Source organism: Dermochelys coriacea, chromosome 18 (genome assembly GCF_009764565.3).
Source record: "Dermochelys coriacea isolate rDerCor1 chromosome 18, rDerCor1.pri.v4, whole genome shotgun sequence".
Taxonomy (NCBI): Eukaryota; Metazoa; Chordata; order Testudines; family Dermochelyidae; genus Dermochelys; species Dermochelys coriacea.
Window position 1 is genome coordinate 1,402,463 of NC_050085.1, and position 24,893 is coordinate 1,427,355.

The window sequence follows — 24,893 nt, forward strand, 5'->3', positions numbered from 1 at the left end:
TGGCCTAGCCATTGAGCAACCACGCTGTGAGGTGGAGGGCTGCAAGGTTGTGGTGGAGGAGGCGACCTTGGTCCTGAGTGAGAAGGTCTGGGCAGGTTGGCAGCAGCCACAGGGGGGCAATGGACAGGCTCGTAAGAGTCCCATACCAGTGCTGCCTGGGCCATGCTGGGGCGATCAAGAGGACGTGAGCCCTGTCCGTCTTGACTTTTTCTAGGACCTTGCCAATCAGTGGAATCAGGGGAAAAGCATATAGCAGCTGACCCGACCATGACAGAAGGAAGGCATTGGAAATCGCACCCTTGCCCAGGCCCCTCCTGGAACAGAACCGGGGGCAGCGGTGGTTCTGCCTGGTCGCGAACAGGTCCACCTGGGGAATACCCCACTTTTGGAAGATCATGTGCGCCACCTCCGGGCGCAGTGAGCATTCATGTTGGGAGGAGAAGTCCCAGCTCAGGCGATCCGCATGGGAGTTCCGGATGCCTGGTAAGTGGTGGGCTTCCAGCCTGATATTGTGGGCTATACAGAAGTCCCACAGCTGGAGGGCTTCCTGGCAGAGGGCTGAGGATCGAGCTCCGCCTTGCCGGTTGATGTGGAACATTGAGGTGGTGTTGACCGCCCTGAGTTCTTTGACGTTTATGTGCATGGCTAGATCCTGTGCAGACCACAGGCCTTGGTCTGGAGGTTTCCCACGTGGGCTCCCCACCCCAAGTCCAATGCATCAGACACCAATTCTATAGTTGGGGGGCAGTTCCTGAACAGGACCCCTTGGAGCATGTTCTCCAGGGTGGACCACCAACAGAGGGAGGCTAGAACGGGCTCAGGCATGGTGAGGACCTTGTCCAACCTGTCTCTGGACTGGGAGAATGTTGAGGCTAGCTAGAGCTGAAGGGGCCGCATTATGGCATGACGTACACGTATGTGCATGCTGACATGTGATCCAGGAGTTGGAGGCACGCCCTGGCCATTGTCACGGGAAACCTCGTGATCACCTGGATGAGCTCCCTCAAAGTTTCGAACCTGTCCGGTGGGAGGAAAGCTCTAGCCGATATCACATCGAGAATCGTGCCAGTTAACTCTATATGATGTACCCATACTAATGTGAATTTGGTGTTGTTTACCAGCAGCCCCAGTGTGGTGCATGTGGACAGGAGGAGTGTTATGTGTTCCTGTACCTGTGATCTGAAGCTCCCTTTGACCAGCCAGTCGTCAAGGCAGGGGAAGATCTGGACCCCCTGACGCCTGAGGTAGGCCGCCACCACAGACATACACTTTGTGAAGACTCTGGGTGCTGTGGAGAGGCCAAACGGGAGGACGGTGAACTGGTAGTGTTCCTGTACTACTGTGAAGTGGAGGAAACGCCAGTAGCCCTCGAATATGTGAACGTGAAAGTACGTGTCTTGGAGATCGAGGGCGGCGTACCAGTCTCTGGGATCCAGGGAGGGAATGATGGAGGCCAGGGAAACCATGTGGAACTTGAGTTTTACCATGTACTGGTTTAGGCCTCACAGGTCCAGGATGGGCCTGAGGCCCTCTTTGGCCTTCGGGATAAGGAAATGGCAGGAGTAGAACCCTCTGTATCTGAACTTTGCGACACCACCTCCACTGCTCCTAGGTAAAGGAACCACCTCACCTCCTGCTCGAGTAGGCTTTCCTGAGAGGGGTCCCTGAAGAGGGATGGGACAGGCGGGTGCGTAGATGGGGTAGAGAGAAACTAGAGGGTATAGCCCCTGGAGATAGTGTTGAGGACCCAATGGTTCGAGGTCAGTCGCGACCACTCCGGGAGGAAAAAAGACAGACTGTTGGAGAAGGTTAGGTCGGGTGGATTCCTGGTGAAGACTGGTAAGTCGTCCCCGAGCATCCCATCAAAATTGGTGCTAACCTGCCTGCTTGCCCGTAGAGTCCAGGCTGGGGCGCAGGCCGAGACTGCCGCTGTGGGCGTTTCTCATAGTCCCTAGATTTTTTTATAGGGAGGCTCGTATCTTGAGTGGTTGGCCTGTCTGGGTGCCTGCTGAGGCTTGAACTTGGTCCTGGCTGGGGCTGGGACATATAGGCCAAGAGTCTTCAAGGTCGTGCAAGAGTCCTTGAGGCTGTGTAATTTCATGTCTGTTTGCTCCAAGAACAGGGCCTTGTCATCGAAGGGGAGGTCCTGCACGGAGCTCTGTTCCTCGCTGGACAACCCGGAGAAGAGGAGCCACAACGCCCTCCTCATGGACAATGCAGAGGCCATAGTTCTTGCAGCCATGTCCGCTGCATCCGAGGCTGCCTGAAGGGCTGCTCTGACGGCAGCTGTGCTGTCCTCTACCAGGGCCTTATACTCCTTCCTGTTATGCTCCTGGAGGAAGTCCGTAAACTTTGGCATTGAGTTAAAATCATATCTGCCCAGCAGGGCTTGGTGGTTTGCCACCCTCAGTGGGAAGCTCGAGGAAAAATAAAGCTTTCGGCCAAACAAGTCCAGCCTCCTCGAGTCCTTATTCTTAGGGGTGGGAGCAGGTTGGCCCTGATGCTCCTTGTGGTTGACCACCTTGACCACTAGGGAGTTGGGGGTGGGGTGGGTGTATAGATATTCGTGCCCCTTTGCAGGCACAAAATACTTCCGCTCTGCCTTCTTAGATATGGGGGGCAAGGAATACAGGATCTGCCACAGGGCATTGGAGATCTTCGCCACCCCTTCGTGGAGAGGGGGGGGCCACCCTGGCCAGTGCTGTGGCCGAGAGGATATCGAAGAGGGAGTCCGAAGACTCCTCCACCTCTTCAGCCTGTAGACTGAGGCTCGAAGGCCCCTTTTCAAGTGCTCTTGGTGGGTGTTTGTGTCCTCCTCGGGAACAGGAGGAGGAGGTGCCATGATTGCCTCATCAGGGAAGGATGAGGATGAGAGCATGGTGCTCTGCGTCCTCACCGGTGCCACAGAACCCAACACTTGGTCCCCTTCTGAGCACGGGGCTGGGGAAGAGCACACCACCCACCCCTTCCGGGGGGATTGAGAGAGGGAGGCCGACGGTCTTTCTGAGGCCCCGGCCACCGAGTGAACCACCACCGGGGGCTGCGTTGGAGCTCCTGGGGTCCATTGGTGCCAGGGCGCTGGCCAGGGAGCCTGGTGCCATTGCACTTGCTGTGACACCATCAGAGTGGGCTGCCCTGCTGGACTCGCCCGGTCTGCCGACTGTCAGCTTCGAGGGGAGGCTGGGCTGGCATACGAATGGCTGCTATCCTGGGATGGGGATGAGTAACAGCATCGTGGACGGTGCTGGGCTTGAGACCTTGAGTCTGTTATAGAGGAATGGGAGTACCGTCTGCAACAGCTGCTCTGCGAGCGGCTCCATGATGGCCAGTTGCCGCCGATCTATGCCTGGGGCTGTGGGAGCGGTGCCACGTGGGGACCTCAGCCAGGACGGAGAGCAACATCGGTACTGCAAGGGACTATGGTGGCTTTTCGGAGTTGGTGACCTCTGGTACCACCAGGCCCGGCAGGGCACACTCCTGATCTTGAGGCCTGTGCTCCCTCTATGTATGGCGGTGCCTGGATTCCCTGCTACTCAGCATCCAGACAGACAGTCTGGTGGGGGTCAACATGGACCGGCACGGGCTGCGAGCGGAGAAGTCACTCTGCGGAGAACGGTGTCAGGAATCTTCCCTTGACTGTGAGCGGTATCGCCTGGGTGGCAACTGTGGTGGCTGAGTGCTGGCTTGCCTCTGGACTGAGGAGCCACTGGGGTTGGTGCAGCCGGTACCGGGAGAGACATTATGTCTCAAGCCATCTGCAGGACCTCTGGCGTGGAGGGCACCCATATGTGGCCACTGGCGTCCGGGGAGGCTGGCTCGGAGTGGGCTGGGCTACTCCACTTAACTTGAATTGGAGGCCGCGAGGTAGAGGGGGATCGAGAGCTGCCCAACATAGGTCTAGTCTCGCCCCCAGTCTTGCCCCGGTGCCTTGATCGAGATCGCTTCTTCATCTTCTTAGCGTGTCCTGTGGATGGGGAGCAGTGCCGGCTGGTGGAGGGCACCGCTGGGTCACCACACACCAATGCTGTGGTGCTCGGTGCCAACTTGGAGCAGCGTAGCAGTATCGGGGTCAGAGCTGACTCCATCAATATGGCTTGGAGCCGAATGTCCTGCTCCTTCTTGGTCCGAGGCTTAAATGATCTGCAAATCTTGCAGCCGTCGCTGAGGTGGGTTTCCCCAAGACCGCGTAAACAGCTAGTGTGCAGATCACTTACAGGCATAGGCCGTTTACAAGTGTTGAACGACTTAAAGCCCGGGGCGCAGGGCATGCTCCAACCCCAGAGCACTTCTCTAGTCTATCTAGATAACAACTTTTTTTTTTTTTTTTAAACTACAGGTACTAACTATCTGTGAACTAAACAACAGTCCAAACCTGGAAGCTACAGCAGAGAGCTGGAGCACAGCAGTTCCGAAGCACCTTCTCTGGCGGCAAGAAGGAACTGAGGGTGGGGGGAGCGCACAGCACCCCTTATACCGCACCATGGTGGCGCTACTCCAGGGCTCGCTGGGGCGCTCCCCTACAGGTACTGCTGGGGAAAAACGCCCAGCACTGTTGCACGTGGCGAGCATGCACACCTACTGTGGAATGCACATGAGCAATCACTCGAAGAAGAATAACTATTTAATGACAGTCAATGCTGAGACTCAAAAAGTTAATGCTTTATAACTGTTAAACTACAAATGGTCAACATCATGCATCAAAACAAAGTGCACAGCCTGAAAGCAAACTCTAGTTCTCAAGCAGCATTTTTCTCACTTTGCCTAGCTGTGAATTTCAATTATTATTGATGGAGATATTGGTGTGTGTGTTTGTGTATCTAGGTCTCTGTGTCTGTATTTGTGTGTACGTCTATGCCTTCATATGTGTGAATATGGTGAAATTGACATTTACTGCTAAAAATCTACTCCTTCCAAGCCTAAATATAACAAAATTACTAGTAGATAAAGTAACTGCTCATGAAGTGAATGTACGTAATCCTTCTGTAACCTGCAGCCGGCTTGAGCTTTCGCTTGGACTACTAAAATCACAAGTTATGCTGTAGTAATAAAACCATAAAAAGGGATAAAGTAACAAAAAATTGTTAAAGAAAAAATACTGTTCATTTAATAGCAAAGAAATGTATCACTGGAGACATAAGTCATCTTGTAGAAAATGTGACGTTTAAAATGCACTCAGCCACACAGAACAAATGGAATGAACTGGTTAAGACTCTCGGTTAAACCCCAGATAAGTTCTTTTAAGTACGTCAAAGGTGTTGTGATTCTTTGTAGAGGGGAACGTAAAGGAGGATGGAAATGTAATAGTCTAAACGATTCAATGTGCCATGGGAAGTGGACTAATCACAAATTGTCCTGTGAGATAAATAGGTAACATAAAAACCCTGCAGACTGTAAAGAAATTGGCCCTGTGCACGCAGACAGGCCCGGGATCTGACTTGGGCAGCTTTGCCTTTCCGTACCCACCCTGTCAGATCTGTAGTTCAGGGAACTTGATTGAACAGCCAGAGTGGAGCTGACTATTTCATCCTTCTCATTCAGTGGCATAACCCACCTTCCACAACGCAGGGAGAATTCAGCGCTCTCGCCTGTCTCCTGGATGCCAGGGTCTGACTTTCCCCCGGAAGCCCACCCATCTTAGCCACCAATGGTTCCGGCAGGTGTCCACTGGCTCTGGGCTCACATGGGTTTTGTGGTGGCTCCCAAGTGCCCTGGGATGTGTGATGGGTGGGGAGGTGCCAACAGCAGAGCGCTGCCCACGGAGCATTGCCTCAAGGAGATAAGTGCCCCCCAACCCTGCCCTCTGGCTGCCCTTTATGGTCTCCTACCTGCAGACGGAGTAGGCCTGGCCTCATTTAGCTGCCAGGTCTGAGATTCAGACCAGGGAGGGGGAATGGGAAGGCCAAGCAGGAACTGGCAGAACAGGAGGCATAGATCTCTGCCCCAAGTCAAGTGGGACCCACCCCAGCCTCCCCATGGAGCCGCTCCCAAACTCCCATCCCTTCTCAGGGCTCTGGCTGCAGGCTGCTCCCCAGCTCTGCCCTACAAGCAGACAGCGCCAGGGAAGCCAGTGGCCCTGCCTGGCACACACGTACCTGTAGCGGAGCACTGGAGGGTAGCGGTTTCTCCAGCTACCACTGTCAGTGTCGGCTTCACTGTGATCTCAGGGGCGCCGGGCTTTCCTTGAACAGCTTCCACGCTCACCTCCACTTGGACCTGTGCGGAGCCGATGGAGTTCTGGGCCATGCAGATGTAGGTGCCAGCGTCTTCAGGCTTGGCTGCCGAGATCTGGGGGCAGAGAAACAGCATTGGGCAGCCTAAGGCCTGTGGAGTGTGATGAAGCCACATCCCCCTTCCAGTCCCCCCAAGGCTGAGCGACAGGAGTGATGTTAGGCAGCACTAGGTCCTGTTGTAGGGGGTGCAGCCTTGTCTGTTGCGGCTCTGCCCGGCGAGCTGGCCGGGGGTCTAGTGCTGTGCCCTGCAGACAGCAAGACAGGGAGCCTGGAGCGCAGAGGGCAGCAGCCCGTTTCTTGTCCACCAGGCCCAGGGCAGTATTTAGGGGCACTTGTGTGGGGACCCAGGCTGTGGGAGCCAGAGAGAAACCCAGGGTCTGTCTGTGCCCAGCAGCCTCGGGGAAGGACGGGCCAGGTCACTGTCCCAGTGTGATCCAGGCAGACAGCTCAGTCACAATGGGGAGGCCAGGTTGCCTGCCCCCCTAGCTCAGAGTGGGCCCTGAACTGCCCCATGCCCCATCAGAGGCTGGCACAGGTGGTTTCTTTGCTCAGCTCTTGCTATGGTTGGCTGAGGAAGGGAGTTCTGCTCGCTGGCCGGGCAGGACTGGACTGTGGTGCAGCATGGGCACATCCCCTGGCGACCCCGATAGCCCCATGGTCCACATGGACGGGATAAAGGCCAAGTGGCCTGTGCCATGGTGCGGGGCCCCCTCCCCCACCCCAGCTTACCTGTAGCACCGCTTGGCTCTCCAGGGGCAACAAAGTCTGGTGCTCGATTTTCTGCCTCATACCCAAGCGACTCCAGCGAACCAGTGGGCGAGGGTCGCCCATACCAAGGCAATCCACGCTGATGGACTTGCCTGTCTTCACCGTCACGGGGCCCTTGGGCACCACAGACACTGTAGGAGAGCCTGGAAGGGTGCAGGGGGAAGGGGTGGAGTCAGGGCACAACCTGCCAGCCAGAACTGCTAGAAATCCTCATGGAGCAGCGAGGAGCTGGCCCTGGCAGACTGCAGGGGCAGCCCCAAGATGGCCCCAAGAGCCTTCAAGGAGCAGCTGGGCAGGAGTGTGGAGCCAACGTGGGGTGGCCAGCAGCCCAGCCTCCAGCGTGCTCAGCCAGTCCATGGGCTTTCAGGCCAGCCCTTCACAAGCGGATTCAAGCCCTGAGCACTGAGGGGCGTGTCTCGGGGTGGGTCCAACAGGGACAAGCAATCCAGGCTGGGAGGCTGTTGGGGGTTAAACCTGCCCCTCCCCAAAGGCCCCCCCATCCCTACCCATGGGCTCCCTGGCTTGAGGAACATCCCCAGGCTCCACTGGCTCCCGGGCAAGAGACCAGGGACAGACCGAGTGCACCTGCGCCAGCCCCATTGCCTGATCATGGCAGCCGACGCAGGGTTCCAGTCCTGGAGCAGCAGCTCAGGTTGGCCCCCACCACCGAGACCCTCAGCGCCCACCCGGGACAGGGGGAAGCTGAGGTAGACTGGTGTGATACAACGACAATGCTGGGGTGCCAGCCAGTGGCTCTCAGGGGCCAGTCAGTGAGCTAGGGACCCAGGCCAGGTATCCCAACTGCCTGTCCCCAGCGCTGCCCCCTCACCTGTACTCATGACCTCTCACCTTGCACCATTAAGTTAACCACGCTGTTGGCTACGCCGTAGCGGTTGAAGGCCAGACAGCGATAGGCCCCCTGGTTGCTGGGGCGAGCCCTGGAGATGGTGATCACTGAGCCATTGGGGCTGATCTTCACATTGTCTGCAGGGGGACAGATACAGGTGAGCAAACAGCTGATCTCACCCCTGGGGCTGGGAGCTCTTGCAGAAAACCCAGATTCCTAACACCTGAAACACTGACAGCGCCCCCTGCTGGGAGAGGCCAGGACTGGAGTAGCTGGGAACTTCCCCCGAGCACCCAGGCTCCTACTCTATCCTATCACGCCTCTTGCTGGCACAGGCTGCGACTGGAGGAGCTGAGCTTCCCTGAAGCCAACACTGCTGCCCTGCAGCCCCCCTGTGCCCCAGGCTGTTTGCTCTCACTCTAGTGTGAGCCCAGGGAGCCTGGCCCATGGCTAGAGCAGGGGCCCATGTGTCCCTGGCCCAGGGAAGGGTGAGCTGTTTTTGCTCACACCCCAGATATGCGGAGCCCAACGGGCATCCAGGCCCCATGGCCCCACACGGGAAGGGAGCACGACACAGGGTCTGCAGACAGCTGCTGCAGTGGAGAGGGACAATGCCCATGGCTGCCCAGCATCCTGGCCAGGGAATGGGAGTGCCCCCACAGGAGACTAGGTGCTGTGGGTCTGGGGGAGCAGGGCTAGTGCTCATAGGATCTCGGAGAGAAGTGGGGGCAGGGAGAGGACAACAAGGTGTGGGGGAAGGGACGCTGATGGAGAGGGGGTATCGGGTCCTGTATGGTGGGGGCTGCAGGTACTGGACCCAGGGCACCGGGAGGGGACATCAGCAGCAGTGGACCATTGCTCAGTTCCAGGGAAGCTGGCTGGAGCTGGCGTGAGAAGTACCTTGCAGCTGCTGCTTTGGGGCCATCTTCCAAGTGATATTGATGGGCCGGGCACCATCATGGATGCGGCACTTGAAAGTGGCATCCTCTCCCTGGCGCACGGCAGTGCTGTGTGGCTCGATGGAGATGATGGGGCTCTGCAGACCTGCCAGGCGGGGAAGGGAAATGGGGTTAGAGCCATGACACCCAGACCTCAGGCATTCAGGAGCTAAATTAGCCATCAGCATTACCCCAAAAGCCCCAGTCGCGTGAAGCCATTGGTTCATTTCCTATAGCGCTAGAGATTCCGACTGAAACAGTCTGACGGGAAATTATCTCGATATCATTCTCGCAGCAAAATGACTGACTGAATATTATTATTTTATCAACTGCAGTTGGTTAATAACAGAGTAACAGCACCCTGCTTGGTTACTTATGAAATCACAGTGTTTTAATATGTGCTGCAAAGAGCCACAGGAGACACTTTGAGCCACTTGCAGCTCATGAGCTATCTGAGGGTCACTGGATAGACTATCCCTGGGGAGCCCCTGAGCCACGGCCTTAGGACCACCCACCTATCAGCAGGCCAGACAGACTTACGGTAGGAGGAGCTGGTGCCAGAGGAGACGCTCACAGTGATGGAGGCCTCGCGGGGGCCGGCGCTGGTGCTGATGCGGCAGACGTACTCGCCTGAGTCGGCTGCAGAGACCTGGACCAGCCGCAGGTGGGAGCCGGAGACCTGGCGGGAGAGGAGCCCAGGAGTCGGAGAGAAAGGGCTGAAGCATCTGTCTACAGCCAATCCCTGGGAAAGTCTGATCCCACTTCCGACAGCTGCCATGGGGCCAGAGCCACGACAGCCCCCAGCCCACACGCTCCCCATGCTGCCGGGCTCTGCCATGAGGTGGCCCAGTCAGTGAGTGCTCCCCCCTTCACTGGCGACTGTCTGTTGTACCTGGATTCCCCAACCCCAGCTGACTGCTAGGCCACTGACGGATCCCTGCTGGGGAGTGAGCCAGTCCCATCCCCGGCCACAGCTCTGTGGAGATGGAAGCAGCAGCTCCTTCTGTCTCCCAGGACAAATCAATCCTGGGAAGATCCCCCCCACATGCCAGGAAAAAGAAAGAAAGTGCCCCCGGGTGCTGGGCTACTTCCTACCTGGTGACTGGCCGGCAGGGCGCCCCCCCGCTTGTACCACGTGACTGTGGATGGCGCCTGGCCTGCAACGAGGCAGTTCAGGTCCAGGGTCTGTCCCTCGGCAATGGAGGACGAGGAAGACTCGATCCGGATGTGGGGTACCACACCTGAGGCTGGAGGAGCCGGGGGAGATGGGAGTTAGAGCTGCAGCGGAGGTCCCCTCACACAGCAGAGGAATTGGAGATAGAAACTGCCTGCCAAAGCAGCCAGTTCACCCCCAGCCCCCGTGGCCAGAGCAGGAGCCCCTCATCCCAGACAGCCTGATGCAGGCAGCTTTGAAAAGACCCAAGCAAGGGGCTCCCAGCCCTTCCCTGGGAACTGTGCTACAGCCTTGATCCTGCTGGCAGGATCATCACCCCCTTCAGCAGGTGGGGAAACTGAAGTTGGGAGAGGGGAAGGCTTGCACAAGGCCATGCAGCTAATCTATGGCAGAGGCAGGATTTGAACCCAGGACAGCCTTGCTCCTAGTGTTCCAAGAGTCAGACACTGCTGCTTGAGGGCAGGGGGCTGTGCGGGAGTTGGCCTGGGAGCAGATCACTCATCTCCCACCTCAGGCACCAGCCCCGAGTTAAGGCATGTCCAGTCCTGGCTGCTGAAGCCTGTAGAGCGGCTGGCAGGATTTGGTCCCAGAGAACTGACTACCTGCCAGAGTGGCCATGGCCCCTCTGGGGCAGCAACAGCAGGGGCCCAGCCCTTCCTCTCCTGGGATGCAGGCAGCATGTCAGCGCAGGCCGGGCAGACTTACAGTAGGATGGGCCGGTGCTGTCCTCGATGGTGACGACAAGAGCTGCCTCCTGGGTGATGGTGCCGGTGCTGATGCGGCAGACGTACTCACCCGAGTCGGCCGCTGAGACCTGCGGGATGCGCAGGCGGGAGCCGGAGACCTGGTGGGGAGAGGGTCCGAGACAGACCAGGACAAACATAGATTCATAGATTCCAAGGCCACTGTGATCACTTAGCCTGTCCCCCTGGATAGCCCAAGCCAGAGACCTGCCCACAATAAATCCTAGAGCAGAGCTTCTTGAAAAACATCCCATCTTGCTTTACAAATTGCCAGTGCTGGAGAATCCACCACGACCCTGGTCAATTGTTTCAGTGGTTAATTGCTCTCGCTGTCCCCCTTATTTCCAGTCTGAATGTGCCTAGCTTCAACTCCCATCCTGTCAGACCTTCCGCTGCTAGAGCCCATTATTAAACATTTGTTTGTGTAAATACCTATAGACTGGGATCAAGTCATCCCTCAACCTTCTCTTTGTTAAGCAAAATCAATTGAGATTCTTGAATCTATCACTATAAATTGTGCTTTCTAACCCTTTAATCCTTCTTGTGGCTCTTTTCTGAACCTGCTCCAATGTATCAACATCCTTCTTGAATTGTGGGCACCAGAACTGGACCCAGGATGCCAGCTGTGGTCACACCACTGCCAAGTACAGAGGTAAAATCACCTCTCTTCTCCTACTCGAGATTCCCCTGTTTATGTACCCCAGGATTGCATTAGCTCTTTTGGCCAAAGCATCGAACTGGGAGCTCATGTTCGGCTGATTATCCACCATGGTCCCCAAATCTTTTTCAAAGTCCCTCCCCGGGATAGAGTCCCCCATCCTGTAAGTGTGGCAGGCATTCATTGTTCCTAGATGGATACATTTACATTTAACCATATTAAAATGCATATTGTTTACTTGCACCCAGTTTACCAAGTGATCCGACTGCTCTGTCAGTGACCTAACCTCTTCTTATTTACCACTCCGATATTTGTGTCAGCTGCAAACAAGTAGCAGCCTGCCCTGATTCCCAGAGTCCACAGCCCCAGTCAGTCCTGAGGCCCCCTGCTCCCGGGATGGGGCACGGTGGTAGGAAGAGCTGCCATTGCTGCTTCCCTAAGCATCCTGCTGCTGCTTTCATTCCCTTGGCTGGAGCGACTCAGTCACCTCTCTCTTCACTCTTGGCAAAGCCCAGAAGCCCGTCTCCCTGCCCAGGGCAGCTCCTCTGTCTGGGAGCCTCCAGACACAGCCATCCCAGGAGCAGAGCCCGAGGAAACCAATCTTGAGCTCAGCCCAGCCCCCTGCTTGCTGCCGTACCTGGTGACTGGCTGGCAGGGAGCCCCCCCGCTTGTGCCATGTGACTCTGGGCTGTTCCTGACCCGTGACGAGGCAGTTCAGGTCCAAGGTCTGTCCCTCCGCGATGGAGGACGAGGAAGACTCAATCCGGACAGGGGGTGCCACACCCAAGGCTGGAAGAGCTGAGAGGGAGGGTTACGCCGGGTGCAACATTGCATCACGGTGCCAAGGAGCAAAGGCAGTGTCGTCCATCTCCCCAGGCAGGGCCCAGCCATGGCAGGTTCCCAGGGCATCACCCAGTCCAAAGGACTCCATCCTAGGCCCCCCAGGTGATGGGATCCCCGCGGTGCAGCCAGTGCATCCTATCACCCCCGGCTCCCCTCCTTGTGCAGTACCAAGCGAGCCCTCCCCAGCACTCAGAGCCCTGGGAGCCTCCCTCACGGACCCTGCCCCACAGGGCTAACCCAACACTGGGGCAGGGTCTGTGCCCTCCCACAATGCACTGGAGTTAGCCAAGGTGGATCCCAATACCTGCCCTAGAATTATAGCACCCACTTGGCCCCACCCCTTAGCCCACAGTGCCCACCTCACCACACCAGGGGTCTCCAATCCCCATGGACTCCTGGCCTGTGCACCCCGACGTGAAGCCCCTGCTATTCCTGGAACCTGGCCAGGGCCCTGAGCCAATCTCAACAGATGTCTCCATGGAGATGGGTAGGAACCAATCTGGGAGAGGGTACTGGGCCCCCAGGGGTCTCTAGCACTAGGGTCCATGCCCCTTGCCAGTGTGGGCCCCTGGCACTGAGTCCCACCCTCATTGGTCTCTCCACATGTGGGCCCCACCCTGCCCAGACGTACGGTACGAGGAGCCGGCACTGTGGGGAATGGTGACGATGACGGAGGCTTCCAGGGGGCCGGTGCTGTTGCTGACACGGCAGATGTACTCGCCCGAGTCGGCAGCTGAAACCTGGGGGATGCGCAGGCGGGAGCCGGAGACCTGGCAGGGAGAGAGGGCAGAGGCCCTGGGGCATTGAGGAGAGCTGTGCTCGGCAGGCAGGGGCACAAGGATCAGGGCTCCTTGTGAAAGCCAGCCCTGCCTGTGCGACAAGCCCTTACAAGGCTGGCACGGACTGTCTCCGACCCCCACCGTCTCTCAACCCCCATGCAGCCCCTGTGGCTCCTCCTGGAGCAGGACTGGAGACACCACGGACTTTTCCAGGCATTTGGTTTCCAAAGCATTTGCTGCCTCTTGTGGGTTTCATTGTCCAAGGACACCAACCTTCTCCCCGTCGCCGCCCCTGCCAGGAAATCCTATGGGTCTGCTGCTCCCAGGAGCATGGGGGAATTTACTGGCCACAGCCATCAATTCCCAGCCGCCATGAGCCCCCATACCTGGCTACTGGCTGGCAGGGAGTCCCCCCGCCTGTACCACGTGACTCTGGGCTGCACCTGGCCTGCAACCATGCAGTTCAGGTCCAAGGTCTGTCCCTCAGCAATGGACGCGGAAGAGGTCTCGATCCTCACTGGGGGGGTGACGCCCAGAGCTGGAAGGGGAACAGAGGCTCAGCACAGAGAGCTCAGAGATGGTGAAAGACTCACTGTGCCCTGTCAAGCTATGATCACCCCACAGGGCGCACGAGGCTACAGCCCAGGCTGGGACATCAGCCAGCTCCCTCCTGCTTCCTGGCCCATCCCAGTGCCCGCTGCCCAGCCCAGGCCAGGACATCAGCCAGCTCCCTCCTGCTTCCTGGCCATTCCCAGTGCCCGCAGCCTAGCCCAGGCCAGGACATCAGCCAACTCCCTCCTGCTTCCTGGCCATTCCCAGTGCCCGCAGCCCAGCCCAGGCCAGACTCACAGTAAGAGGAGCCGGCGCCACCCTGGATGGTGACGATGAGCGAGGTCTCCTGGGTGATGGCGCCGGTGCTGACGCGGCAGATGTACTCGCCTGAGTCAGCCGCCGAGACCTGGGGGATGCGCAAGCGCGAGCCGGAGACCTGGTGGGCAGCAAATCATGTGGAGAAAGGGTCCATGAGAAGAGGGAGCGCACGGGGAGCTGGCGAGGTCAGTGATCCCTCCACTCCCTTACCCCGCCTTTGGCCCCAAGCAACCCCTTCCCAGGCTCTGTGCTGTGGGGTGGGGCTGGCTGTTCCCACTGGGTTTCCTGGCAGGACTGCTCAGCTCTGCTCCCTTGAGCTCTCCTGGCCCCGGGGGCCCCTCCTCCTCTCACTCCTGCTCCCGAGACCCTGGACCGAGCCCTGCTGCCTGGTGGGGAGGAGATGGTATTCCAGGAAACCCCGGGACAAGACCCCTCCTGGGAGGGCAAAGGGAGTCCAAGGCCCAGGAAACGCCCTCTGGAAATGCCCGCCAGGCCCCCCATGTCTCCTACCTGGTGGCCGGCCGGCAGGGAGCCCCCCCGCTTGTGCCATGTGACTCTGGGCTGCACCTGGCCTGCGACGAGGCACTTCAGGTCCAAGGTCTGTCCCTCGGCGACGGAGGATGAGGAAGACTCGATCCTCACTGGTGGGGTGATGCCTGAGGCTGGAGGGGCCAAGGGCAGAGGATTGGAGCTGCAGGCTCCAGCTCCCTCCCATGGAGAAGAGATGGAGCAGAGCTGTGGGGGCAGGTCTCCCAGGGCTGGGGCCAGATCAGCACCAGCAGGGAGCTCCTGAATGCCCTGCCTGGTCTAGTTCAGGGCTCCAGCCGCTTCCCCAGGGGCCTGTCCCACAACCTACAGACCTTGCCCTTTGGGAGCTCAGAGCCACCCCATCAATTCTAGTCACCCTGTTGGGGGGCTGAGATCTCCCCTTGGATGGTAGCACCTGAGGGTGCTCACGGTTGCCCACTAGAGGCACATCCCCAGAGGGCACCGAGCTTCCTCCGCTCTGGGGAAGAGAGCAAGGTGGCCATGCAAAACTCACGGTAGGAGATGCTGCTGCTCTGCTGGATGGTGATGATAACAGAGGCCTCCTTGTTGCCGGCGCGGCAGACATACTCGCCCGAGTCAGCTGCTGAGACCTGGACCAGCCGCAGGCGCGAGCCAGAGAGCTGCGGGGTGGGTCACGGAGAGCCCGGAGTCAGAGAGGGAAGGCCAGGCTGCTTTCCTCTGACCCAGCCCTGCGGGGATGGAGCTGGAGCGTCTAACCTGCATCGCACAGCACGGGGCTGCCTGCCTGGCCCTCCGCCAGGCTCAGGCTTGCGCCTGCTGCTCCCAGGTCCCCTGCTGATCAGCTGGCAGAGCAGGACTCACCCTCCTATCCATGTACGCTCCCAGCCCCCAACTCCTCTGCCGCCAGGGATGAGAATGCCACTCCTGGCTCTGCCCTTTCGACTAGGGGTCCTGCCACAGCACCGGGACCCCCATAGAGCCAGCTCGCAGCAGGACAGAGCCCAGCTCATTCCCAGAGCTGCCATTTTCACCCACTAGCCACATCCTTTGGATCCAGGGGAACCTGGACAGAACCTCCCCGCTAGCCCAGCCTTACTTTCCTACCTGGTGATCTGCTGGCAGGGAGCCCCCCCGCTTGTACCATGTGACCGTGGCTGCCGCCTGGCCTGCAACAAGGCAGTTCAGGTCCAGGGTCTGTCCCTCGGTGACGGAGGACGATGATTGCTCTATCCGAATTGGGGGGCGGATGCCCAAGGCTGGAAGAGCCAAGAGAAGGGGGTAGGCACGGCTGACAGCATATTCTCAGAGCATTTCATACCCCCATGCCAAGTGCAGATGTAAATGACTCTGGGGTCATAGAATCATAGAATATCAGGGTTGGAAGGGACCTCAGGAGGTCATCTAGTCTAATCGCCTGCTCAGAGCAGGACCAATCCCCAACTAAATCCTATGGGTCCTATGGTCCCAGCCCACCCCATCTGTAAACAGCCCGGTGATGGGGCTTTCCCCGGCAGGAAATTATCCCAGAGCTGAACCCCGCCTCTCCCCCTCCAAAATCTAAAGGGGACGGCCCCCAACCTGATCCCTGCAGGATGCTCCTGCACTGAAGGCAAGCAGGATGCTGCCCTCCCCTCACCCTAGATCCCAAGGCAGGGCAGATGATTGGACTCCCCACATGTAGGGCTTCAGGCATGCATCCTGGGATACAAAGCACAGCTGTGCATATACAGGGGAGGCTGGCTCTAAAGCCCACTCTCCCAAGGCCAGTGCCCATAGGACAGGCTAGGCTGGGGAAACTGGAGCAGAGTCTGCAACGTGCCCCCATCACCACTTTAAATAGGGTCTCTGGTGGCACCCGATCCTGCCTCTGCCCTGAGCCAAGCGTCTGCTCAACACCCCAGTATGCTCCATGGGGCAGGCAGCCCACAGTGGGGGAGGGGGCTCCTCCCCACGAAGGAGTCTCAGCAGCCATCACTCCACAGCCCTTGAGCAGTGAGGGACGTGCATCGTTACTGTTTATAGCAGGAGCCACCCGACGCCCCAGCTGAGATCAGGGCCCATTGTGCCGGGCACTGCATAGACACAGAGTGAGATCAGGGCCCATTGTGCCGGGTGCTGTACAGACACAGAGCGAGAGCCAGGCCCTTCCCCAACTGAGATCAGGGCCCATTGTGCCAGGCGCTGCACAGACAGAGTGAGGGATGGTCCCTGCCCCAGCTGAGATCAGGGCCCCATTGTGTCAGGTGCTGCACAGACACAGAGTGAGAGAGAGACCCTGCCCTGAAGAGCTAAACAGAAAAAGGAAGGGGAAACTGAGGCACAGAGAAGTTTAGCAGATCAGTGACAGACGGATCATAGAACCCAGATCCCCAGTCCAGTGCTCTGTCCACTAGGCCAGGCTGCCTGCCATGGATGTACAGAGCCACCCCTGGTGGAACACTGGCAGTCCAGCCATTGCTCTCTGTTGCCTGGACTCACAGTAGGAGGACCCGGCGCTGCTGACGGTGACAATGACGGAGGCTTCTTGGACCACAGCGCCGTTGGTGACGCGGCAGACATACTCGCCCGAGTCAGCCGCTGAGACCTGGGGGATACGCAGGTGGGAGCCAGAGACCTGGTGGGGAAGGAGCCGGGAGAGCGAGAGTCGAGGAGAGAAAGGGACAAACCCCACATCTGACATCCAGGCTCCGATAATGTCTCCTCAGGGCAGGAGGGGTGACCCTCCAACTGCAAGGGCCCATCGCACTGGGGGCTGCCATGATCCCAGCCTGTTAGCCAGGGCTCTGACGGTCGCCATTCCTAGGAGAACAACCTGAGTCCCTCTGCCCTGCCGCCCTGGGAGCAGCAGTGCCTTGTGGATAGTGCAGGCAGGGTGACAGGAGCTATGTATGTGAGAGCAGAGAGTTTTTCATAGTATTTTATATAAGAACATAAGATCGGCCACACTGGGTCAGACCAAAGGTCCATCCAGCCCAGTATCCTGTCTTCTGACAGTGGCCAATGCCAGGGGCCCCAGAGGGAATTAACAGGTAATTATCAAGTAATCCACTCCCTGTCCAGTGTGTGGGCCTCAGTGACTGTGACCCTACAGGGGCTGATATGTTGAAGGCGGCCCTCCAGGGACCGTTCCTGAGTCGTGCGAGAGCACTGGCCTGGGGACACTGACAGGTTGTTCCCACACGACTACAGCACTGGGCTATGGCAGAGTTGGGCAGTTTCCCCATGGAGCTGCCAAGTACTAACCAGGGTACCAAGGTGAGAAACCAGATAACTCTGGAGGGAGATGGAGATCCTCCAGAGATGGGCCCATCTGCAGCAAACAACTCTGCCAGACCCACTCTCGCTGGGCCCAAGGAACCCGCAATCATGTCCAGCGTGTGTATCTCCTACCTGGTGACTGGCCGGCAGGGAGCCCCTCCGCTTGTACCATGTGACCATGGCTGGTGCTTGGCCCGCGACAAGGCACTTAAGGTCCATGGTCTGTCCCTCAGCAATGGAGGATGAGGAAGACTCGATGCGGACAGGGGACTCGACGCCTGAGGCTGGAGGAGCCAGGGGGATGGGGTGTTAGAGCTGGGGGAGAGGTCCCCTCACATAGCAGAGGAATTGGAGATAGAAACAGCCTGCCAAAGTGGTTAGTCCACACCCAGTCCCTGCAGCCGGAGCAGGAGCTCTGTCAGCAGAGCCTGGAGAGCTGAGGGTCTGGCTTTCAGGAGAGGCCACGGTGGCTGACAGGCTGCACCTCCTGCTTGGGGTGCGGGAGCTCTGTGCTTGGAGGTTCTGGCCTCATGGCCAGCAGCCTCTGCTCCCAGGAACCGGGCCGTGACGTGGAGGGACAGGGAACAGTGCTGGCCAAACGGGGGAACCCAAGGCAGGTTCCACGGGGGGGGGAAGTAATTTGCCCCAGTTACGCAGCAAGCTAGGGCAGAGATGGGGCTAGAACCCTGGTCTCCTGAGCCCCCTCCATGCCCAGGCCATGTAGCCTCTCCTGGAGTATCGCCTTCCCTCCAGCAGCACAAACAGGTTTCCCTTTCCCTCTGGGGCGCGAAGGGAGATCAGCACCACGGCTCACTTCCTTCTCAGCCTCTGCTGAGCCTGCCCCCCCAAGGGCAGGGGTGCCAATCAGGATGGCGGTTTCCATGATGTGGGCACCTCCCTACTAGATGCTGGCCGGAGACCCCCGGCCCAGTGGTGGTTAGCCTGTTTCATGGCCATGGCCAGCCTGGAAGGAGATTCCTTCTGCTCATCACTGCTTTGCTCATCCCCTGGGAGACAAGAGATGCCTTGGCCTTCCCCTGCAGGGCTGCCCTGAAGGGCTCCCTGCAGGACCTCCTTGGACTCGCTCCCTCCCGCCCCGTGCATCCCAGCTGGCACTGCCAGGCCCAGCTGCCAGCAAGGTGGAGGAGCAGATGCTCTGAACCCTAAGGCCAGAGGTCACGCCTGAGTCAGGGTTTCCAGGCCAGCTCAGGGCTGCACCGTACCAGCCACTGCCTTCACTTACAGTAGGGTGAGCCGGTGGCACGGTAGATGGTGACGATGATGGAGGCCTCTTGGATGCCAGTGCCGGTGCTGACGCGGCAGACATACTCGCCCGAGTTGGCCACCGAGACCCGGACCAGTCGCAGGTGGGAGCCGGAGACCTGGCAGGGAACGGGGCAGGAAAGCAATGGGGCTTTGTGAGAAGAGAGAATGGAACTGGCAAGCTGAATGGAGCCACTGGGGGAGCTAACCCCAAGCCCGCGTCCCTCAGCCAAGGCAGCCTCCCCCAGCATTTGGGGCAAAGGACTAGCTGGGGTGGGGGAGCGGACCCGCCTCTCAGTGGTTCTCCAGCATTCAGCTAAAAGAGTCAGACTCTTGCTGTGAAGGTTGCACAGAAAATCGTGAAAGCATGACCTAAGTGCAACAAAGGCAGGGTCGGCTCGAGTCTGCAGGGAGCCTGAGATGCTCCATCATGCTGGGGGCGCCCCCACTCAGTGGCCACGCTGTCACTGCCCCGTTAGCTCCATGACAGCAGGGCAATCTGGGCCAGCCTTTCCTAGGGCATGTAGGCTGGGGGCTGGCGAAAGACCAGCATGGAAGAGGCCTACACGAGAATGTGTCACCTTCCATCCACACATGGCCAGGGAGCGGGATTGGGGGTGCCACTGATTTGATTTTCCTGAGGGGACGCTAGGGAAGGGCTGCCCAGGGACATGGGTGTGACACTGCACCTCATATTCTTCATAGAGAAATTATGATATGATTATGGCATAATTATGATGTATTTTATGCAAGATAAATCATGTGAGATATCATTGGAAAGGTTATGATTTACTGAATATGATTATCCTATTTGTACGCATGTATCATTTTTGTATCTGAAGTTAGGAATACCGACTATGTATCTGTATTACAAATGTGTTTACACCTGGGGAACGCCCACTAGATAAGATGCTTTCATTTTGAAAAGCTAGGTGGAGAAGGGCCATTAGAGAAAACAACAGGCCTTAGAAGAAGCTTATTTCCCCCCTGGGGAGCCATCCTGAGGAAGCCGCAGACAGCCTCCGAGTAAACAGGACATGTAACCAGGTCACCTGGTGCTGGACTCCATTTTGGGATATCAGTATCTTCCATTGACTGGCATGGGAACCAAGCTTTGAAACAAAAGGTTCGCGCTATATGGAAAAGCTATTAAAGGCAGGGCAGTGACATTATCCTGGTTCTTCACAGACTCCCCATCCAAAGAGACTCCTGGAAACACCTGAGGAAGAAAGACTGACCTGGGGGAAGTGCAGGGATTTTTAGCCTGTGAATGGAACACCTGGCGATTCCAAGCTGTAAGTTAGAGAAGCTTGCCCCTTAGGAATCTGCAGCCTGCTTCTATCATCACTTAAGGTGAGGATCTGCTATTCATATCCAATCTCGTTAGTATATTAAACTTAGTTTGTGTTTTTTGTTTATTTGCTAGGTAATCTGCTTTGATCTGTTTGCTATCCCTTATAATCACTTAAATCTATCTTATTGTAGTTAATAAACTTATTTTTGCTTTATCTAAACCAGTGTGTGGGATTCATAACTCAGGGGCAAAAGGCTGTTGCATAGTCCTCTCCACATTGTGGAAGGAGGTGAATTTTATGAGCTAACGCTGTACATTTCCCTGTGCAGCTCAAGACGGTATAATTCTGGGTTTATACTCCAAAGTGGGTGCATGCCTAAGGAGCTGGTAGTTGCCCTACGTGTAGCCTTCCCATGCAGGGGCTGGTCAGAGAGCCTGCCTGCATGTAATCGCAGCTGGGTGTGCCCCTGCCTGTACGTATGCTGGTGAAAATGCAGGTCAGAGAGGGCTTTGCAGCTTGTCACAGCAGTACAGTGTAAAGGGAACCTAGGCTGCTGGGTCAGGGGCTGGTCAGTTCCAGGCGGCACCGGGGGGGACCCGGCACAGTGGCGCAGCGAGCAGGGTCATATGCACAGCTTGTTGCTCTGAATGAGACTTGCACTTCATACACTGGTGGTGTTTTTAAGAGAGTTTTAAGTGTGGTGGCTAGAAATCAGTCAAAGTGGTTACCAATTTGTTATTTTCCATTGGCTGATTTTGGGCAAGGGAAGTAGGGACAAAAAAGCAGGAAAATGAGTGAAAGTGAAACTATTAAGAAGCTGGAGCTGTGTAGATTGCAGGCAAACGAGAAGGAAGAGAAGACATATGGAATTGCAGCCACTGCAGATTGAAGCAGAGAATGCCAGACAAGAAGCTGAACACCGAAATACCATGGAAGCAGAGGAGGTGAGGCAAAAAGCTAGAGAGCCATGGAATGGCAAGAAAAAGAAATGGAGGCCCAGAAGCTAGTCATGGAGGAGAGGGAGAGAGAGAGAGAGAAAGCATGAACTGGACTTGATAGAGAAGTGGAGCCCACAAAAAAAGGGGAGTCCCACCTCTTCAAAAATCCACAAATAGGAATGGTTGTACAGTGAGACAGGTGGCATTGCTGAGTATTACATCACCTTTGAGAGGCTGCGTGTACTCCATGAGATTCCAGAAGACCAAAAGATGCCCATTTTGGTTGCAAAGTTGTCTGGGAGAGTTCTGAATATATTCAATAAGTTGCCAATTAGAGATGCTTCAGATTATGGTAAATTTAAGGAAATGGTTTTATAACAGTTTCAGTTTACACCTGAAACATATTGAGTAAAATTTAGAAGCATTTAAGAGGGGTGCTGAATGAGTATGTGGCATATGTAAACCAGATGAAAGATTTGATGAATAAGTGGGTGAGGGGAAAAGGTATTACAAGCTTTGAAGAAATGTGTGATCTTGTTGCTCAGGTACATTTCCTGAATACATGTAGTGTTTATGGGATAAAGAAGCGAAGACTGTTGATGAATTTGCTACTCTAGCTGATGAATTTGAACAAATCCCAAGCATCTATTAGAAATAAATCACTGGCAGAGGGGTTTAAGTCTGGAAGAAAGCTGGGTTTCCATTTTATCCCTGGGAAAAAAGAGGGTGGAGGGGAGGCTGGGCGCTCACCTGCCTAAATCCATTTCTCTAGTCCTTGTCCCAAATCTCCTGTAAAAACAGAAGAGCCCAGAAGGTGCTATCACTGTAATTCCACTGAGCACCTGAGGAATAAATGCCCTGTGCTGACTGGGAACAGGCAGCAGGCAGCTCATGGGAATGCTGCTACCCAGAGCACAGAGGCACCTCAGGCAATTGCCACTTATCATAAAGGGTTTGTAAAAATAGCCTCTGTCCAGCCAGGCAGGAAGCACATAAAGGCTGTCAAAATTAATGGCAAGGACCACCTTGGGTGGAGGGACACAAGTGCAGAAATTTCAGTGGTTAGGAGAAACCTTGTTCAGGAAAAAGACATACAGTCAGGACTGATGGCAGAGCTTTTGTTAGTAGGAGGACACAAATTCTGTGTGCCTTTGGCTAAAGTGCATATAGAAACTCAGGATTTGGAAGCTGAACTGACTGTGGTGGCAGTTCCTAATAACCCATCACAATTGTTGCTGGAAAATGTTTTTTTCAATGTGGCTTGGGCTGTCAAGGGTTTTGCCAGTAGCAAGGAGGAATATCATGCTGAAACCCCAGAGGAGAAATATGAAGTCCCAGAAACTGCTGAAAGAATGGAAGAGCATCACTTTAATTCCTCTGCAGCAGTGGAAAACAGTCTGCTACCAGGGGTGGGTGTGGTTGAGACCATCTCCTACTGCCCGCTGGCTAAAGACAGTGTTTCCTCCAGGTGGGAGGGGAGCATATTGTCAGTGAGAAAACTGTCCAGGTTGCTGGCTCTCAGCAGGTTGTAGCTGAGCAAGAGACAGACCTCACTCTAGGGTGCATAGGAAGATGTGTCCTAGAGGGAAGCCCAGAGGAAGGTGATGGAACACTAGAGACACTGAGGTGGGTAAGGGTTCCACGGGCTGTGTAACTGGAGACAAACCCAATTCAAAGAGGGAGGAGGACGTGGTGCCTGCCAGTGAAAGAACCATTCTGGTTGTTAGCTGAGAGCCCTTCACAGCTGCACAGGGGATAGATCCTACTCTAGAGAGCACAGATGTGTGTCTTAGAGAGGGGCCCCAGAGGAGGAAGTTGAGAAAGAATTTGAGAGAGTACAGGAATGTCTCCTCACTGATTACAGGGGAGTGTTTGCCCAGGACAGATTTGCTGGGTCAGCATCTGTGCTCCCAAGCACCCAACCTGTGGCTCAGGTTTTAAGAGGAAATTGTGTAACTGACCTCCCGGAGGGGAGCAGTCACACAACTGACCTCTTGGGGACAGAGACAGCTGTGACAGAGGGTACCCCAATCCAGGTCCCAGTTCTGCAAAATGCTGTTCCTGATGTATTTGTGGAAACATCCTTTAAAAAGTGGAAGTTAAATCCTAATGAGAAAAATAGAAAGGAGCAAAAACTCTGGCAAATGAAGTGTAAAAATATAATTAGGAAGGCCAAAAAAGAATTTGAGGAACAGTTAGCCAAAAACTCAAAAAGTAATAGCAATTTTTTTTAAGTACATCAGAAGCAGGAAGACTGCTAAACAACCAGCGGGGCGACTGGACGATTGAGGTACTAAAGGAGCACTCAAGGATAATAAGGTCATTGTGGAGAAAATAAATGAATTCTTTGCATCGGTCTTTGTGGCTGGGGATGTGAGGGAGATTCCCAAATCTGAGCCATTCTTTTTAGGGGACAAATCTGAGGAACCGTCCCAGATTGGGGTATCATTAGAGGAGGTTTTGGAACAAATTGATAAATTAAAAATATTAAAAATAAGGTGAATAGAAAGCTGGCTAGATAGTCAGGCTCAATGGCTCAATGTCTAGTTGGCAGCTGATATCAAGCGGAGTGCCCCAGGGGTCAGTACTAGGGTCGGTTTTGCTCAACATCTTTATCAATGATCTGGATGATGGGATGAATTGCACCCTCAGCAAATTCGCAGATGACACTAAACTGGGGGGGAAGGAGGGGGAAGAAGTAGATATGCTGGAGGGTAGGGATAAGATCCAGAGTGACCTAGACAAATTGGAGGATTGGACCAAAAGAAATCTGATGAGGTTCAACAAAGACAAGTGCAGAGTCCTGCACTTAGGAAGGAAGAATCCCATGCACCGCTACAGACTAGGGACCGAATGGCTAGGCAACAGTTCTGCTCAAAAGGACCTGGGGATTACAGTGGACAAGAAGCTGGATATGAGTCAGCAGTGTGCCCTTGTTGCCAAGAAGGCCAACGACATATTGGGCTGTATAAGTAGGTGCATTGCCAGCAGATCAAGGGAAGTGATTATTCCCCTCTATTCGGCACTGGTGAGGCCACATCTGGAGTATTGCGTCCAGTTTTGGGCCCTCCCCAACAGAAAGGATGTGGACAAATTGGAGAGAGTCCAGCGGAGGGCAACGAAAATGATCAGGGGGCTGGGGCATATGACTTACGAGGAGAGGCTGAGGGAACTGGGCTTGTTTAGTCTGCAGAAGAGAAGAGTGAGGGGGGATTTGATAGCAGCCTTCAACTACCTGAAGGGAGGCTTCAAAGAGGATGGAGCTAGGCTGCTCTCAGTGGTGGCAGATGACAGAACCAGAAGCAATGGTCTCAAGTTGCAGTGGGGGAGGTCTAGGTTGGATATTAGGAAACATTATTTCACTAGGAGGGTGGTGAAGCACTGGAATGGGTTACCTAGGGAGGTGGTGGAATCTCCATCCTTTGAGATTTTTAAGGCCTGGCTTGACAAATCACTGGCTGGAATTATTTAGTTGGTGTTGGTCCGGCTTTGAGTAGGGGATTGGACTAGATGACCTCCTGAGGTCTCTTCCAACCCTAAACTTCTATGATTCTATGATTCTAAGTCACCAGGACCAGATGGTATTCACCCAAAAATTCTGAAGGAACTCAAATGTGAAATTGCAGAACTACTAACTGTAGTCTGTAATCATTTAAATCAGCTTCTGTACCAGATTACTGGAGAATAGCTAATGTGATGCTAATTTTTAAAAAGGGCTCCAGAGGTGATCCCAGCAATTACAGGCCTGTAAGCCTGACTTCAGGACCAAGCAAACTGGT

At 55.8% G+C, this 24,893-nt stretch overlaps 1 protein-coding gene across 10 annotated transcripts in view; it reads right to left on the bottom strand.

Moving 5' to 3' along the window:
* The window catches only part of HSPG2 (heparan sulfate proteoglycan 2), a 183,434-nt gene that overhangs the window by 26,294 nt on the left and 132,247 nt on the right, over positions 1-24,893 (bottom strand). For 4 of the 10 annotated variants that reach the window (XM_043500074.1, XM_043500066.1, XM_038376887.2 and 1 more), the window contains 17 exons: positions 18,862-19,000; positions 17,751-17,902; positions 16,839-16,974; positions 15,465-15,616; positions 14,893-15,019; positions 14,361-14,512; positions 13,830-13,968; positions 13,367-13,518; positions 12,833-12,971; positions 11,996-12,156; positions 10,663-10,801; positions 9,879-10,030; positions 9,324-9,462; positions 8,746-8,889; positions 7,848-7,982; positions 6,960-7,141; positions 6,093-6,285 (listed from right to left, as the gene is read on the bottom strand). In XM_043500074.1, the coding sequence (XP_043356009.1) occupies positions 6,093-6,285; positions 6,960-7,141; positions 7,848-7,982; positions 8,746-8,889; positions 9,324-9,462; positions 9,879-10,030; positions 10,663-10,801; positions 11,996-12,156; positions 12,833-12,971; positions 13,367-13,518; positions 13,830-13,968; positions 14,361-14,512; positions 14,893-15,019; positions 15,465-15,616; positions 16,839-16,974; positions 17,751-17,902; positions 18,862-19,000 (2,533 nt within the window). The remainder of the gene's footprint in view (positions 1-6,092; positions 6,286-6,959; positions 7,142-7,847; positions 7,983-8,745; positions 8,890-9,323; positions 9,463-9,878; positions 10,031-10,662; positions 10,802-11,995; positions 12,157-12,832; positions 12,972-13,366; positions 13,519-13,829; positions 13,969-14,360; positions 14,513-14,892; positions 15,020-15,464; positions 15,617-16,838; positions 16,975-17,750; positions 17,903-18,861; positions 19,001-24,893) is intronic. The other 6 variants (XM_043500067.1, XM_043500068.1, XM_043500070.1 and 3 more) reach the window with 6 other exon arrangements.